The 15,535-nt window shown below is 39.6% G+C and overlaps 1 protein-coding gene across 1 annotated transcript in view; it reads right to left on the bottom strand.

Annotated features, from left to right (window-relative positions):
• Positions 1-717: 717 nt before the first annotated feature.
• Positions 718-15,535, bottom strand: part of vstm2a (V-set and transmembrane domain containing 2A) — a 69,440-nt gene continuing 54,622 nt past the window's right edge. Inside the window, exon 5 of the mRNA XM_079661033.1 lies at positions 718-3,743. Within this exon, the coding sequence (XP_079517159.1) occupies positions 3,667-3,743 (77 nt within the window). The 3' untranslated portion in view covers positions 718-3,666. The remainder of the gene's footprint in view (positions 3,744-15,535) is intronic.

The raw sequence follows: 15,535 nt of genomic DNA, 5'->3' as shown, positions 1-15,535 counted from the left end.
ATGCTCACTCTTGTACACAGCAGTTAACAAATTGGATTACTGTAATGCATCAAAAGCTAATGACCCATGTCATCCATACCCTAGACCAGGGGTGTGAAACTAAATGTCATCGCAGGCCACATTTGTATTATGGTTGCACTCAAAGGACCGGTAACTTTAAGACTATATACATATACATATATAAATATATAATAAATATAAAATAATGTATTATATTATATAATTGCAAATCATTTGCAAGTCTCTTCATTGCGTATGTCACAAAATGAGATGCATTGTGGGACATGTAGTTTATGGGCAACGTGCTTCTGTAAAGTGGCATGTCACCATATAGTAAAGGTATTATATTCTTTGCAAGCTCTTGCGGGCCACATAAAATGGAGTCGTGGGCTGTCAGTTTCCATGTGATTATGAAGACATCAGAAAATCGTGCCAATCAGCAGCTATACACACAGAAATCACACACATTTTCTGCATTATTTGCTCTTTGAGTTTAAATAACTCTCATCCATTTCTGTATTTCCTCAGTTTCTCTGTGTCGGGGTTGCTGCACAAATGAAATGCAGATTGATTTTGAGTACCATTTATCAGTACTATCCAATGAAAAGTGATTAGGATTTACTAATGCGTAACTCCTCTTTTGTTGTAGTCAGCACTTTTTTCAGTTCGCTCACAATAAAGCTCAGTGTGTGACCAACGAGACAGATGGAATCCCTCAGTGTTTGAATTTCATCTGTGAAAATGGTTTATTTAAATATTATTCTGATATCGTCATTATAATACAAACTGTTGCAATGTTTCAGTACAGAAGCCTAACACAATACCAAAGAAAAGAGAACTATAATTCATTAGAATTTTTGACAGCTCAACAAACAGACAGGACCGCATTGAAATTAAATACATCAGAAGAAACAAATACATCTAGAGTGAATGAGTAGTGTGGCATATAAAACATAAAAGGAGAAAAGCTGTGTTTCTGAAATAACAGCCAAGATGAAGGAACTGCTGTCATTGTGAACTGTTCTCCCTATTTATTAACAGAGACCTTGTTGCTTGTATGCAATCCAGCCTCCATTACATCCCACACTCATGACACATTTGTCATCAGTTCAATCACAATATCAAATCAATAATCGCTCTAATATGTCCTTCTTTATTATTTGATATGTTGCAAGGACCCTTAGTCAATGAGCCCCCTAGATTAGGATGAAAGCTTTAAAAGAAGATGTTTCTAATATATATAGATTTTTTTTTGTCATATACATTTTTTCCAAGTTCATTTTGAAGAGATGAAAAACCACTTTGGACTTGTTAGCACTTGAGTATGAGAACATGACATCATTTTTACAAGTACAGAACATCACTGGCCTCTGCCTTTTTAAATGGATTAAAAAATGTCAACATGCTGATTATTTCATTTACAAGTTGTACAGATCTGTTGCTTTTTACATGAGGGTTGGACAAACCGTCCGCTCAAACTCTGCCAACTCTCCAAAGTGCTTTTCCAATTCCATTTCCAATAGAATCAACATTAAAATCCCATTCTACACTAAAATAAGCTTTATTTTTTTCTGCAGTCTAAACTTTATGAATCATATTACATAACATGTTCTCATTTCCAAACACAGCAATCGATTTCCAGTCACAGCAGAGTGGGATATATATGACAGTGATGGTAGATTAACTGTCCAACTATATCCTGAAGCTATTTGGAATTTGAGGGATTAGACAGGGTTGCCCTCAATCACTAGCACATCTTATACTCAGGCTGGAAGCTGCTGATGTCTCTGGTCTGCTCCCATGACAAGCACTGCCAGCCTTTGAACCATGCTGAATCAACAAGTTTCCCTCCACAGTTCTTTAGGAATGCAGTACAACTATACAGGGGGGATGTTCGCTTTGTCTGCAAAGCGGCACAAAAGCTTAAAGGGAGGTGAAAATGTTGCTTTTTGAAAACACACAGCACAGTAAACGTTGGCAATTACATTTTTATGTCATGTATGAATGTTAGATTATATTATACAACACATGAGAAACTACATAATCATGCTTCATGTTACCTTAAGTTCAATTTTGGGCATCAATTAAGCAAAGAAAATAGCATGTTCTTCTGGGTCTTACCAAATGATACTCATGGTGGATAACATTCACTTACAGTATGATTATTGAGACATAAGTAAACTACTCTATTATTCATAAATATTTCAGTTCAAATTGGAACACCTGCATTTCTGATGGATGGCGCACAATTTCCCTTTCTGCTCAAAAGTTAACAACAACAAAAGAATCCCATTGATTTTAGAGGTTATACTGTTGTATCTGTTGTTCCAATATAAAACCAAAAAACATCGTTGTCGATGTTTGTGTCAGATTGTCAAAGCGTTTTGCTTATAAATGCTTCGCGTGAATACAAATCTTTATGACATATCATCTGAAAATAAAGGTAAAATATATATTACTGTAAGATACAAGATAGATAGTTTCAACAAAACTAAATTATTCGTCCCAAAATTGGGTCATATACAATGTTGATGATGAGCGAGTTTAGAGTTTACTTGTGTTGCACTGCATCTCATGTCCTCCAGCTGCTCAGACATCTACCTGCAAATGTGTGTGTTTGTGTGCTGGTATTAAAATAATAGAAACTTGTGATACCTATGATCAAAATTGGCTAAATACTTATTTATCCTTTATAATAATGAGACATACCAGGGAGGCGCTAAAGCAACTGAAGCATGCCTTTATAAAATGGTACAGTTCAATTAAAATTAATCATCGTTTTCGCGATTTTCAATGACGCATACATTGTGACACCCATTTTATTCCTACTAAGGATGCAATACAAATTAAAATAACAAGGGACATTTTTTTATTTTACACCAAAGCTAGCACAAACAATAAAAGCTAAATTTGACATACGGAACTCCAAGTGATGACTAGTGTTGCTCAATTTAATTTTGTTTCCCTCTTGCCTTCAGTCCAAAAAGCATGCACAGCGGTATATGTATCACTAACAAGATGTAACATGATGCTTAGAACATTTAGATGGCCAATACAGCTGTAAAATAATTAAACTTTTTAACCGTATGGTTAATGTTAACAACAGTCTAAATTAGCATGTACTTTAATTTCTTTCGATCATTTGAGAGGGCCATAGTGCCTATTCACAATGAAGTTCCATGGCCAATATGGTGAGTTTCAGCTATGTATACAGCACATACAGTATTTGATAGGATTTTAAAATAAGACAGATATATATATATATCTAGAATCATATCTATTACGCAAATATAGATTCTCATTTTTTCTTGTTCACTTTTGAGCAATGAACACATTTGACTGGAATAGCGAAACCATAAGAAAGTCAGTCTTCCATGAGAGTTATCCAACAAGATACAGAGTCCGTTTTCACACCGGAGCGTTGGTGCCATGGCGACATCTGTACAAAAGGTAATCCAACTGGCTTAAAGTTGACTGGTGTTTACAGTGGCTAATAACAATGTGCTGGGTGCAAGAGCAGTAGTGGCGGGGTAATGAGGGCCATCTTTGCTGTCCGCGTGTTGTGTGTGTATGTGTGTTTGCGTTTGTGTGTGTTTGTATCTGTATATGTGAGGATGGGGGAAGGAAGGTACGAGATCAGGGTGCAAACCATTTCAGTTCTTCAAATTATAACAAGGCATCCCTCACCAGACCACATGCCAGGAGGAGGACAGCCAGCCCACAGTTGGATAATATTCTTGTACCTAGGAACAGAAAAGAAAAAAACATTAAAACAAATGTAGCTCTAAACGACATGGACATAAATGTTGTAGCTCTTGCTTTTAACCTTCACACCCTGATGGAATTCCCAACTCACATTATAAAAGCATATTTTGTCATGCAGTGGAACAGATTGTGTATATGTCTTTTGTGTGTTCTCTAACATGTGGTTGCCTGTTTGTGTTTCACCCTCCTCTGCATTCAAAATGTAACACCATATGGTTTCATTAAGTTTGCTCCATAAGGTTGCAGTCAGCTATGCAGCCCGTGAACACTGCTCAGCTGCAGAGCATGGATTCAAACAAATAACATTGCAAAATACTAATAGATAATAGAATTAATTCCCTTTGTTTTCCAACACCATAAGACAGAACATTGGACATTTGAGTTCTTAAAAGTGTTACACACATGAACTTGATTCTCAGTGAGATTATGATCATGGCTTTATTTAAATGAATCTCCTTAAACACATACATAATGCCGCCTGACTTAAAGAAAACGTGGCATATGAATTATATAAAACTGTCAAGGTCCAATATTGTCTTTTAATGAGTGGACCTAAACTTGATGTTGTTACATAAATTCAACTTGTTTTACCAAACAACCACAGAAAACGACAAATGCAACCCCCCTCAAAGTAAACAGCGTTTGAAGTGTTATGAAAATGATTTACATGGGCAGCTACTGTTGCCTTGGCCTTAACAAACTGCTATCACCACTGCAGGCAGCTCTGACTGTTTACTAAGCATCTGACATGACTAACAACTGCAAACTAGAACACAGCATCCTCAGCCTACTCTTTGATTTGCCTCTGTCTCAGGGACATCAAACCGGAATGATGAGAGAAAAAGAAGTCCTATGCAGCAGAATTCTGTTGATAAAAAGTAGTCTACTCTGCATCAACAGATACAGAGAAAGAAAGGATTTACGCAGCTTGAAAATATGGAAATGTGAGAAACAACAAAAGTGCCAAGTTGTAATCCTGTGAAACAAGCCAAACTTGGGAAAGAGAAAATGAAATATTCACTAAATCATATTGAAATTGACTATATTCCTGTAGCAGACTGTGGTGATGGTTGAAAGAGAAAATTGTCCTTAGGGATGTTTTGAACCTTGCGGCCCAGCCCTGGATTGTCTGGGCTGCTGGGGATTGGGGAATGGAAAAGGAATTGTAGTGGGGAGGGGAGAGAGATGGAAGGCTTTGACCCTTTATTCCTCCCCACCACATCTCATTTGGCTTGAGGTGAGAGAACAGGAGTGCCACAGAGGAGCAGCAATCACTCTGGGCCAAAACATCTTTCACACAGAGAATAATTAATCAGCCTTCAGCTATGAGTCAGAGCAAGACACAGTGAGTATATAAAGCTATACATGGAAAGACACGCACTGATTTACTAAAACACATATTTTGCAATAATTTACTTCACTAAGATGTTGGAGATGTCAGTTCTTATTTGTGTTAATGCACTTTAATTAATATATTTAACCAATGTAATTGTGAGCCAGGAGAGTGAAGCATTGTGAGGGAACGGGTGGACATGTACATGTATTTGTGTAATTTACAGCCATATACAGTACCTAGAAGAATCTAGATTTTCAAACCCCAGGTGTCAATATTGGATTATAAAGTAAAAATAACACCTGTGCCACATCATGCAAGCTTTATCCCGCTCTGCATGACTTATCTACAAAAGAAGATGAAAGGCTTTTGGGGATAAACCTTGCTAAATTTTGGAGTATTGAACATACAGGTGTCATGCTTTCTCTTAACAATGTACACTACATCATAGTGGAAAGTACTCCTGGTTTGGCTAATCACAGGTTATGTTAGCACTGTAGAGACAACAATCACCTGGATTTCTAACTGAAAAATTGTCTGAAGTTATAAAATATTTGATACATTTATAGAATCTGTGAACAATATAAACACATGTATTTTCTGTATTTGGTTTCATCATTTTTAAGCAGCTAACCTTTTTGATTAAGTGGCACTGGGCTAATTATTATTAAGGCTCAACACCTCAATCCGGCACATGTTGACACTTTTGCCTCACTGAGTTCATCAAGAGTTTATTGTACTCATAGCCATGTGTAACGGCTGAACCATATCTATCATTACATAATTGATTTCTTTTGACCAGTGTTTTGAGCCACAGTGAAGTCACTTCAATTAATGTATTTTAAATTGATGTATTTGTATTTTGTTTACAGTACATAGAGATACTTGTGTTGTTACACAAGTCAGGTCAAATACACTGCCAATCACTGCATGTTTATTATTTGTTTTATTTCTATTAACACTACCCACACTGACCACACTGAACTACAGTATGTTTATCCAGTTACTGTGTGAGTCACTTTGTTTGGAGATTGCATCAGGGAACCTTTAAATGAACTTGAGGCAAAAATATCCTTCACTGAGAAAGAGCCTGCATTTCATCATATTCATATTTGCTAAACTAAAGCAGGCAAATATGTCCTCTTGTGTATTTTTTCCTATGCAAACTGTTAATACATTATCTGCAGTTGGCAATACTGTGAAATGTAATGTACTGTGGAGAACTCCCAAAAAGCATGCTGTAAGACTGGCTCATGAAGCTCAGCGCAAGTTCAGGCAGGAAGACCTATCACTTTGTATTGCGCGTCATGGCAATACTCGCTCCCTTCACTAAAGGATAGGGAGCGCCACTCCTCAGCTAACCTATCACTTCCCTCCATTCACAAGCCTAATCATCGCACCTGTTAATCCCTCTATATATGCTCTCCCCTTTTCCATCAGCTGTCTTCCAGGTGTCAACGCGCAAGCAGCAGCAGGGCTTCGTCCCAGCTCCAGGTATATACTCATCAGCTACGCAGTCTTGCGGATTAAGCTACAGGCGGCGTTCCCCAGTTGGCTAGCGGTTCTAGCCGGCCACCCCGCAAACCCGGACGCGGAAGAAAAAGACAAGGATACTGGGCTCCACGGAAGTTCCTCCGGCTTCATGGAAATGGGCTACTTCAGGCAAACAATTGACGCACGCCTTCAGTCTCTCGAGAGGGCATCACTGGCATCAGGGCCGCTCAAATGCGGCGCTTCCGGCCTTCACGCGGAACGGGCCCTCATCGCTTGCGAAGCTTCACCCACTTCCAGCTTCAACCACAACCCCTCTTGCAGGCAGGCAGGGCTCAAGCTACATCTCATCGAAGCTACTTCTCCTCCCGGCTCAGTAGCAGCACTGGTCACTAAGTGCGTCTTAGGTGGCAAGCAGGTAGTGATGGCGAGATGAAGCCTTATGAAGCTTTGAAGCTTTCCAGCAATTGGTTCGCAAAGGGTTCATCTCATGAGGCTTCATCATGGGCTTCATTTGAACATAAACCCCCTGTTGGTCAAAGCGTGTAAAACAGGCAAATTGGAAATCTCAACAGTTGCGCTCTATCTCATACCGAGTTCCCAATGAGTAAAGCCTTAGAATAACTCTAAACAACGAACATAAAATCCTATTTTCATGTTAACAATATTGTTTTCATTCCAGTTGAACGAGTGTGATTGAAAAGCCTATAGGAGGCTGGTAAACATTGCAAGAGGGATTCGTATTCCTTAATATTGTTCATAAACTTAACCACGTTGTAGCCTGAGAAGGCTAAACCATATCAGGAATACATTTATTAACTGCATTATCTCATTTAGCTGTAGCTTCTATAAGCAAACCCTGCGGTCGTGGGTCGGCTGCTTTCCAGCTGAGCCACAGCCCACATGCTGAATCTACCCAAAAACACTGGATATATCTAATCTGCTTTATTCATTTATTTATTCATGTTTTATTCCTACATTTATTTATGCTTGTATCTATTTATACTTATGACATTTTCCGACCTCTATATAAGTGAGGGTCTGAGCTCTTTTAATTCCATCGTGTCACCAGCGGACCCGGGTACAGGAGGGGTAATATGGTTCTTGTTATACATCCATGGGTATTATGAGCGTTGTGGCTCAACGGTTCAAATGAATCGCTTCCCGAAGCAGTCCCGTGGTATCGACAGGCAGCGAGGTTCGTTTGTCATCGATGACATCACTGGCCCAAAATGATACAAGCCTCGATACATGCTTCACAAAAAGATTGGGGATTACTCGACACACGCTCCGAAGCCTCGGCGCAATACGTAACGTCACTACTAGCAGGTTCAGCGCACAGCAGGCTCGCTTCCTTTCCCTGCGCCTCACCGCTAAAACAGGTAAGAAAAGAGAAGAAAAAAAAGAGAGAAAGAAAAGAAGAAGAAAGAGAAAAGCAAAAGAAGAGAAGAACGAAGAAGAAGAGAGAGAAAAAGAAGAAGAAAAAGGAGAGAATATCGTTGCCTTTAGTTTAGGGTTAAGGTGAGTTCCAGGCAGTGTCGGTTGTAACGCGTTACAGCATGGAGTTATGCAGTTCGGGTAACTACTACCCGTCACAATGCTCAGTAAGTACCGCAGTTTCAAGCTTCACACAGCCACGGATGCTGCCCATCCGTGGTTTTTGGGGGTTTCTTTCAGGGTGAAAGAGAAGCTCATGTAAGATGATAGAAGACAGTCTAATCACCCAACCAGCACATCAGCATCTACGTCTCATCGTGGCGTAATTAAACTGCTAATTAAGCTAGTCCTATATCAGGGCTCGACAGTAACGGTTGCCAGGTTGCCATTGGCAACCATTCAGAAAAATGTCAACCACTTCTTGGACTTTGGTTGCCATCAGCGGCAACCAGTTTTTAACATAAGAAATAAGGACAGCAAAACGTGCACCCCAAAATAGATACATTTTCATATTTGTTTAAGAGTGATATTTAATTGTTGTGACCAGTCGGAACCTGATACTTAAATTGCACGTGCATTGGCATGATTACGGAGCCAGAAAGCGATGCACGTTTACTCGCGTGCGCGTTGCGCCGTGTGTTTGTTTTACAACAAATGGCGAAGCAAAAATAAGTTGGTTGACTGTGTGGTAAAAAAGCTCAGCCAACACCTCAACTTCTCAAATGAATGTTCAAGTGATTCAACTGATGGAGCGTAAGGTAAAACCCGAACGAAAAACAAAGAGGAATGTTTTCCATTCACTTCCGGTAAAAGTTCCTTCAAAATAAGAGTCCCGATCTTATTACTACAAAATAAAAGTGCAAAACGAAACTTTACCATAGAAAAATGGCTGCATTAAATTATAATCACTTCTATAAAAGGTAACACATTTTAAATATAGTTAGACATATTAAAGGTAATTTACAGCATCAATAATTAATATCAAATGTTTACCTGTGGATGGTTTTCATTTATTTAACATTAGAAATGTATTAGTCTGGCAATGCAAGACTTCAATGCTGAAGGGCCAATGGGTCTATGGTGGGGGTCAGCACAAAGGTCAAGAAAACCCACATTTGAAAGGGAGACAACGGATGATCAAGAAACTAGTGACTTGCTCAATTCATTTGTGAGGGATCTATGAAGAACATGACAACAGCAGCACTACTGGTATTTTGTATACCAGCAATTGAGGGTTGACAAGTTTACTACCACTTAGGTTCAAATAAGTGCGTTAATTACTTATTGTAAAGCATTTGAACATTCTTGTGTCACATGTTCATTCTTAAGTTGATGTATAACTGTATAGCATCTTAATTATTTAAAATATAAGGTATCTTAAAAAAGGGCAACCGTATGTTCAGTTTTGGCAACCAAAAGCGGATGCCTGGTTGCCAGCCTGACAACCACTTTTAAAAGTTAGCGTTGAGCCCTGCCTATATCATGGGTCATGTCTCAGTATTTACCTAGCAATATTATTTGATGCTGCTCATATTGCACTCATATATTGGTTTCATGCTCACATGGCTTATGTTAAGCAGGGTATGATATTCATGCATCATTGTACTCAAGCTAACAACCGCATTACATTGTCTACATCTCCCTCTTCGCCTGGCATCGGCTTGTGCCGGCTATCCAGGATCTCTCCTGCTTACCTCTGGTAAACATGCATATAACTGGTGGTGGTGTCTTAAGAGCATTTCAGGGCTCGTTCAGGATAGGTGCAGCAAACCTGCCACAATCAAGGTAATTATTCCTCTTCCCTACAACAACCGCTTCTCATCCTACATTCGTCCGGACCTCAGTGCCGTGCTGGCTATCCAAAGGTCTCTCCAACCTTAAAATTGGTACGTATGCATATAACTGGTGGTGGTTCTTAGCATGTCAGCACGTATATTCGCCCCGCGGCTCATGTTTATCCTTGCATGTCTAACCCTGTACGTCCAGGTTGTAACCTTCGGGTCTGTATAAACTGTGTCCCTGCGAAGTCAGGTTGCCCCGTACGTCCGGGATGCCCTGTACGTCCAGGATGCCCCGTTCGTCCGGGATGCCCCGTATGTCCGGGAAGCCCTGTATGTCCAGGACGCCCCGTATGTCCGGGATGCCCCGTACGTCCGGCATGCCCTGTATGTCCAGGATGCCCTGTACGTCCAGGAAGCCCTGCATGTCCAGGATGCCCTGTACGTCCAGGAAGCCCTGTACGTCCAGGGAGGATGCCTAGGAGGCATCAGCATGTCTAAATCCCCACATGTATTAACCTCTCTTTTCATCCATAGATTTCCACTGCATCCCACAAGGTAAGATTTCATCACGTTCAGTACTTCATACTTTCACTTCTTTTGGGGGTTCATCGGAAACGGTTCTTCCCTTCCCGAATGACATCCTACAAAACCTGGGCCTAATCGCCAAACACCATTTCATTCGCTTGTTATAAACTTTCATCATTATGTTTCATTTATATAATGTGACCCGATAATAAACATGTATTCCATACATCACGTCTCTCCTGATTGAAATGAAGCTCAGCGCAAGTTCAGGCGGGAAGACCTATCACTTCCTATTGCACGTCATGGCAATACTCGCTCCCTTCACTAAAGGATAGGGAGTGCCACTTCTCAGCTAACCTATCACTTCCCTCCATTCACAAGCCTAATCATCGCACCTGTTAATCCCTCTATATATGCTCTCCCCTTTTCCATCAGCTGTCTTCCAGGTGTCAACACGCAACCCTCCTCCACCCCTTCGCCTCCTGCTTCCAACTCAGGGCCAAGCTTAACCTTCTCCCTTCCAACCGGACCTAACCACTTATCACCACCACCAGTGTCTAGACCCGGGGGGGTTCATCGGAAACGGTTCTTCCCTTCCCGAATGACATCCTACAAAACCTGGGCCTAATCGCCAAACACCATTTCATTCACTTGTTATAAACTGTTATCATTATGTTTCATTTATATAATGTGACCCGATAATAAAGATGTATTTCATACATCACGTCTCTCCTGATTGAATTACTAACGTCAACTTGAAGCAATATGTGATGCGTTATCGGGGTGGCTGACATGGAATAGTAGTATCTTATCATATACTTGGATCTAACCTGGATATAAAGGAATCATTTCCTGGAACAACAACAACAACAACAACATATATAACCATCTATTTCTCTCAAGAAACATCTAGTAAAAGCAGGGCCAGTGCTGGGCCATACTGATATCCTCCTGGGAATAACATGATGGGTCACTGCATGTTGCACTGCTGTGCTGGGTAATTTCTTTGTGTCAGATTTGACATCCTACAGATGTTTCTTCAAAAAGCATTGAGGCAACTCTAAGTAGTGCTTCACTCCCTCTAGAATCTAGAGATCAACATAAAAAACAGCAGGAATATTGTTATTCATACATTATTGATTAGCTGTTGAATTTGTTTCTTTGGTATTTGCCAACTATTTTTTTCAGTTTGTAAAAACAGAGTAAAAATAAATACATGTAGAATGACAACAATGTTCTGTATCTTTGCTGTAAAAAAATCACAGGAGTTATTAGTAGTGTCTTTTAATTACAATTCTATGCAAATGTTTTTAAATGTATTTTCTATGTCACATGTCTGTGTGGCTGAGTTATGCTTCGAGATGAGTCACACAATTGTTTCAGTAATCAGGCACTAAGAGTTTCCAACTACCTTAATTGTCTTGGTGAGCTGTGTTTCATGCTCCCGCTTCAACTTTGATTGGTGAGAAGCACAACTAAGTAACTAATGGCTCTTCTAGAACACCTGCATGCAGCTCTCCCTTTCATCTTACACAGTATGTATCCCTCAATTTCTATACTTAAACTAGCACTCGTCATAGACGTAAGGTAAAAGTACATCCTGTTCCTGTGCTATTTTTAAGAAAACAATAAAGGAAAATCATTTATGAATTATTGCAGTTTTTTTAACCCACCATGCATTTTATTTGCAGAGCAAAGAAAGAATACAAAAAGCTGAAAATACAAACAAAGTACCTTAGTGGTATTAGTAGTGGTATTATTTTACCTATTCATCACTGTGGCTAAAAGGTACTCCACCCACGTCTTGTCAAAATGTGGTTGACAAAGTCACTGTGTCCTATTCTTTACAAGCCATTACAGATACATTTACATCTGAATTCTTGCTAAGGGAAAAAGTGTCCATGGCATATCTTTGGGGGAGTCTGACTTCCAAATATTCGAGGGTTTAAAACTGCACACGTCTCTTTGAGTTTGCATTTTTTGCATTTCATTTCCCAGCTTTCCTCCACAGTGTGAGGGACTGCAAGCTGACTTTTCCAAAGGCATAATTGGAGTGTCTGAGCTGGTAGAAACATATTCGGGCTTTCTCTGTACATGCTGGGATAGAATAAACCCACACTGAATACTCTTCATTTTGTCCTACTTAACCTTACACAACACTCTGCGTTTTGCCAAAATGTTTTTGGCTTGGTGAAATGGTGATGTTGAATATCAATTCTAGGCCAGCGAAGCAGTCAGGTTCAGTGAGGCAGGGAGGTGAATCACCACAGCACCTCCACAGGGAACTCAAACTGGCTTAGTGCCAGATCTATTCTGGCTGATCCCTGGCTGGCTGACTGGCTAGCTGACTGTCTCTTTGACTTACTTGCGTATTTGTTATAAAAGCAGCTGTATGATTTGCCTGTTGAATGATACACTATCTTTCTGACTGTCAGGCTGCCTAAGCCATGCCCTGAATTTTTGGATGTCTGACTGGTTAAATACAACTGGATGGCATTACCGTGCAGCTTGGCTGTTCATCTGTGGATCAGGCTAAACATGATAACACAGTCTGTTGGGTAATGCAAATGCTCCAAAATTACCATCCACTATGTTTGAAAAGATCACTCCAGCAGTTCTGTGTGTTTTATCTGACATTACTGCAACCATTTTACAAGCCATAACTGACTGAGGAACAAGCAGCTGATTAGGGCTTAATGTGGCTATATTCCTGTCTGTTTCAGTATCACTATTTCCTCCCAAAAAAAAGAAGCTGCTTCTACCAATTGAGTTGGTTTTTTCCTACAGTATGATTTGTTTTTCTGTTGCTTGCTTCTTCTCCATATTGATTCTCACCATATACATATATAAAGGTAAATATGCATTTACCTTACAAACAAATGAGTAGAAAATAAATTACCAATCTTAATTTATTTTTGCTTTGAAAACGCCACTCTAAAAAGAAAAATGGTCGTACACACATGTGTTTGTTTAACAATCTCTGTCCATACTAACATGCCCAAATGCCCATATGACATCACAAACACAGGGCATGCACTTCCTGATGTAGAGAGGACAATTATTTACTCTGCAATAGGTTGCTTAGTAAAAGTAGAAATGTTTTAGTTTTGTTGAACTTTCATGATAAAAGAACGTGTCTGATACTTTAAATATCAATATATCTTACTCTTACGTGCAAAAAAATACATTTGCCTGATAAAATATTATTTTCTGGTGAAGTTAAAGGCTGCTACTTTTGCTTTCTCTTCTCGTTCTCTCTCAACTGCTCTCTCCTCTGTTACTCTTACAAATCAAAGTTTCACTGCACAATGGATAAAGAAATATAGTTGAAATATAGACATGCGTCTCACTGGTTGTAGCTCTGCCAGGAGGCTGGAAGTTCCTGTCATACTGGAGAGCAGTAATTATTACTTGTACCTTTACAGGTTCTTTGTTAGCTGTACTAAAGTTCTGCGTAAGGAAAAGCTTCTGTTTTAAGTCCATTAACAGATGCTTAAATGTGGTCGGCAAAGCCTTAAAAATAAACAAATGCTTTGTTGTGGATGTATCCCTAAAAGTCTTCAGTATGAGGAGACAAAGAGCCACTGGTGCAGACGTTAAGCCAAAAATATGGTTAATTGGGTCTCACACTTTTCCCCACTGAGCGTTCACGTACATTAACCAGATTTACAGGCAAAGAAAAACGTTTTTAGTGAGGGAGGAAAAGCATTTACACAAACTTGAAATGACACAATGACATTGCATGCAATTGCTTGAGCAATTGAAATTAAGTCACGAACAGCAGTCCGGTGGTTCTTAACCACCTACTGAAGCAATGACTCACTCGTAATCTCTCCTTAGACATATGCAGTTGACGCAGTTTTAAAAATATGGTGGTTTTAAAAAAAACAAGGTCAGTGCTTTTGTTGTTGCTGCATTAATGCTTATGCAATAAGCTGAGTCCATATTTGTTTTTTCTTCATTCAGTAACCAGGCTGGCCTCAGGGGTGAGGACAAGTCTGGCTTAGGGGACATTTTTTCCTTCTTTTTTTTAAAAACACATTCAGCTCTGGTCACCTCTGAGCTTTGAGAGAAAAACACTGCCAGAAACGATGGAGGCCGAGCTGTGATCTAACAACATCTGACACACTGGTGGGGAGTAGCTGTGAACAGACCACTCTGCTACTGCTGCTGCTATTGCTCCAACTGCTTCACCAGCCACAGTCACATTCCCTCCATCTGGAAAGTGCCTCATTGTTTACTCATGCAGCAATGCGGAAAAGGAAAATATCTGCACTCTCCCAGGTTTAATTTAATCTCAGCCAATTTACCTATTGTTGCTCATCTTCTTCAAACCAGTAATAGAACTCTGTCGCCCTCAGCCGTAACACCTCTGTGAGCCTCCGGAGAGGCATTTATCATTGTCAGACACACCGCACACAGGACTCATTGCAACATAGTTGTCAGCATAATTTGGCTGCCTCATAATCTCTGACTCTACAGCCGCAGGGATTATTCAACTTTTTACCTCCATTCAGCGGCAAGTAATATCTTTCAATGTTTTGCTTCAGGGTGCAGAGGGGTATCAGAACCCAGAGCAGAGCCCACTCAGTTTTTGAACCATCTGACCAGGTAGAAAATGATTGACATTTAAAGATGAAGAGGAGCAGGACTGTTGTAACAAAGTTTGATAGTCAGAAATTCAAATAAAGCAAAAAGGTAATGAGAGACAATTTCCACTGAGCCACCTAATGCTAGGCTGCCTGATCAGGACCCTAAACAGTTACAAGTTAAATATGAAGATACAAGAAAGTAAATATGGCAATCGGCAAAGGCCATTATTTCAACTCCTTGCACATTACATTTCATATATGATAATACACATTATGGGTAAATTATGTTTTATTGCTACAACTATGTCATTTCTAGCTAGTGTGAAAATGCAGTTGCATTTAGTTTAGTTGATTTGGTCCAAACGTTTTTGTTTGTCATTAGATATCTTAGTGTAATGTTCTTACCACAGTCTATGGTTCTTACTGAGGGGGGTATGATACCATCCTTTCTAGAAGCATTGATTATTTATGATCATGACCAAAATAAGTTGTTCATGTTTGAACAATCTCTTTCAGTACCAATGGTAGAATTTGTGCAAAATTGTTATACTAAAAAAAATATCTTAAGTATGTAGTCAGAGTGGCTGCAGAGGTTTACAAAGTAACAGAAT

Source organism: Notothenia rossii (genome assembly GCF_949606895.1).
Source record: "Notothenia rossii genome assembly, chromosome: 12".
NCBI classification, from domain to species: Eukaryota; Metazoa; Chordata; class Actinopteri; order Perciformes; family Nototheniidae; genus Notothenia; species Notothenia rossii.
Note: the sequence above shows the minus strand (reverse complement) of the source record. Positions and strands in the feature narration are given on the sequence as shown.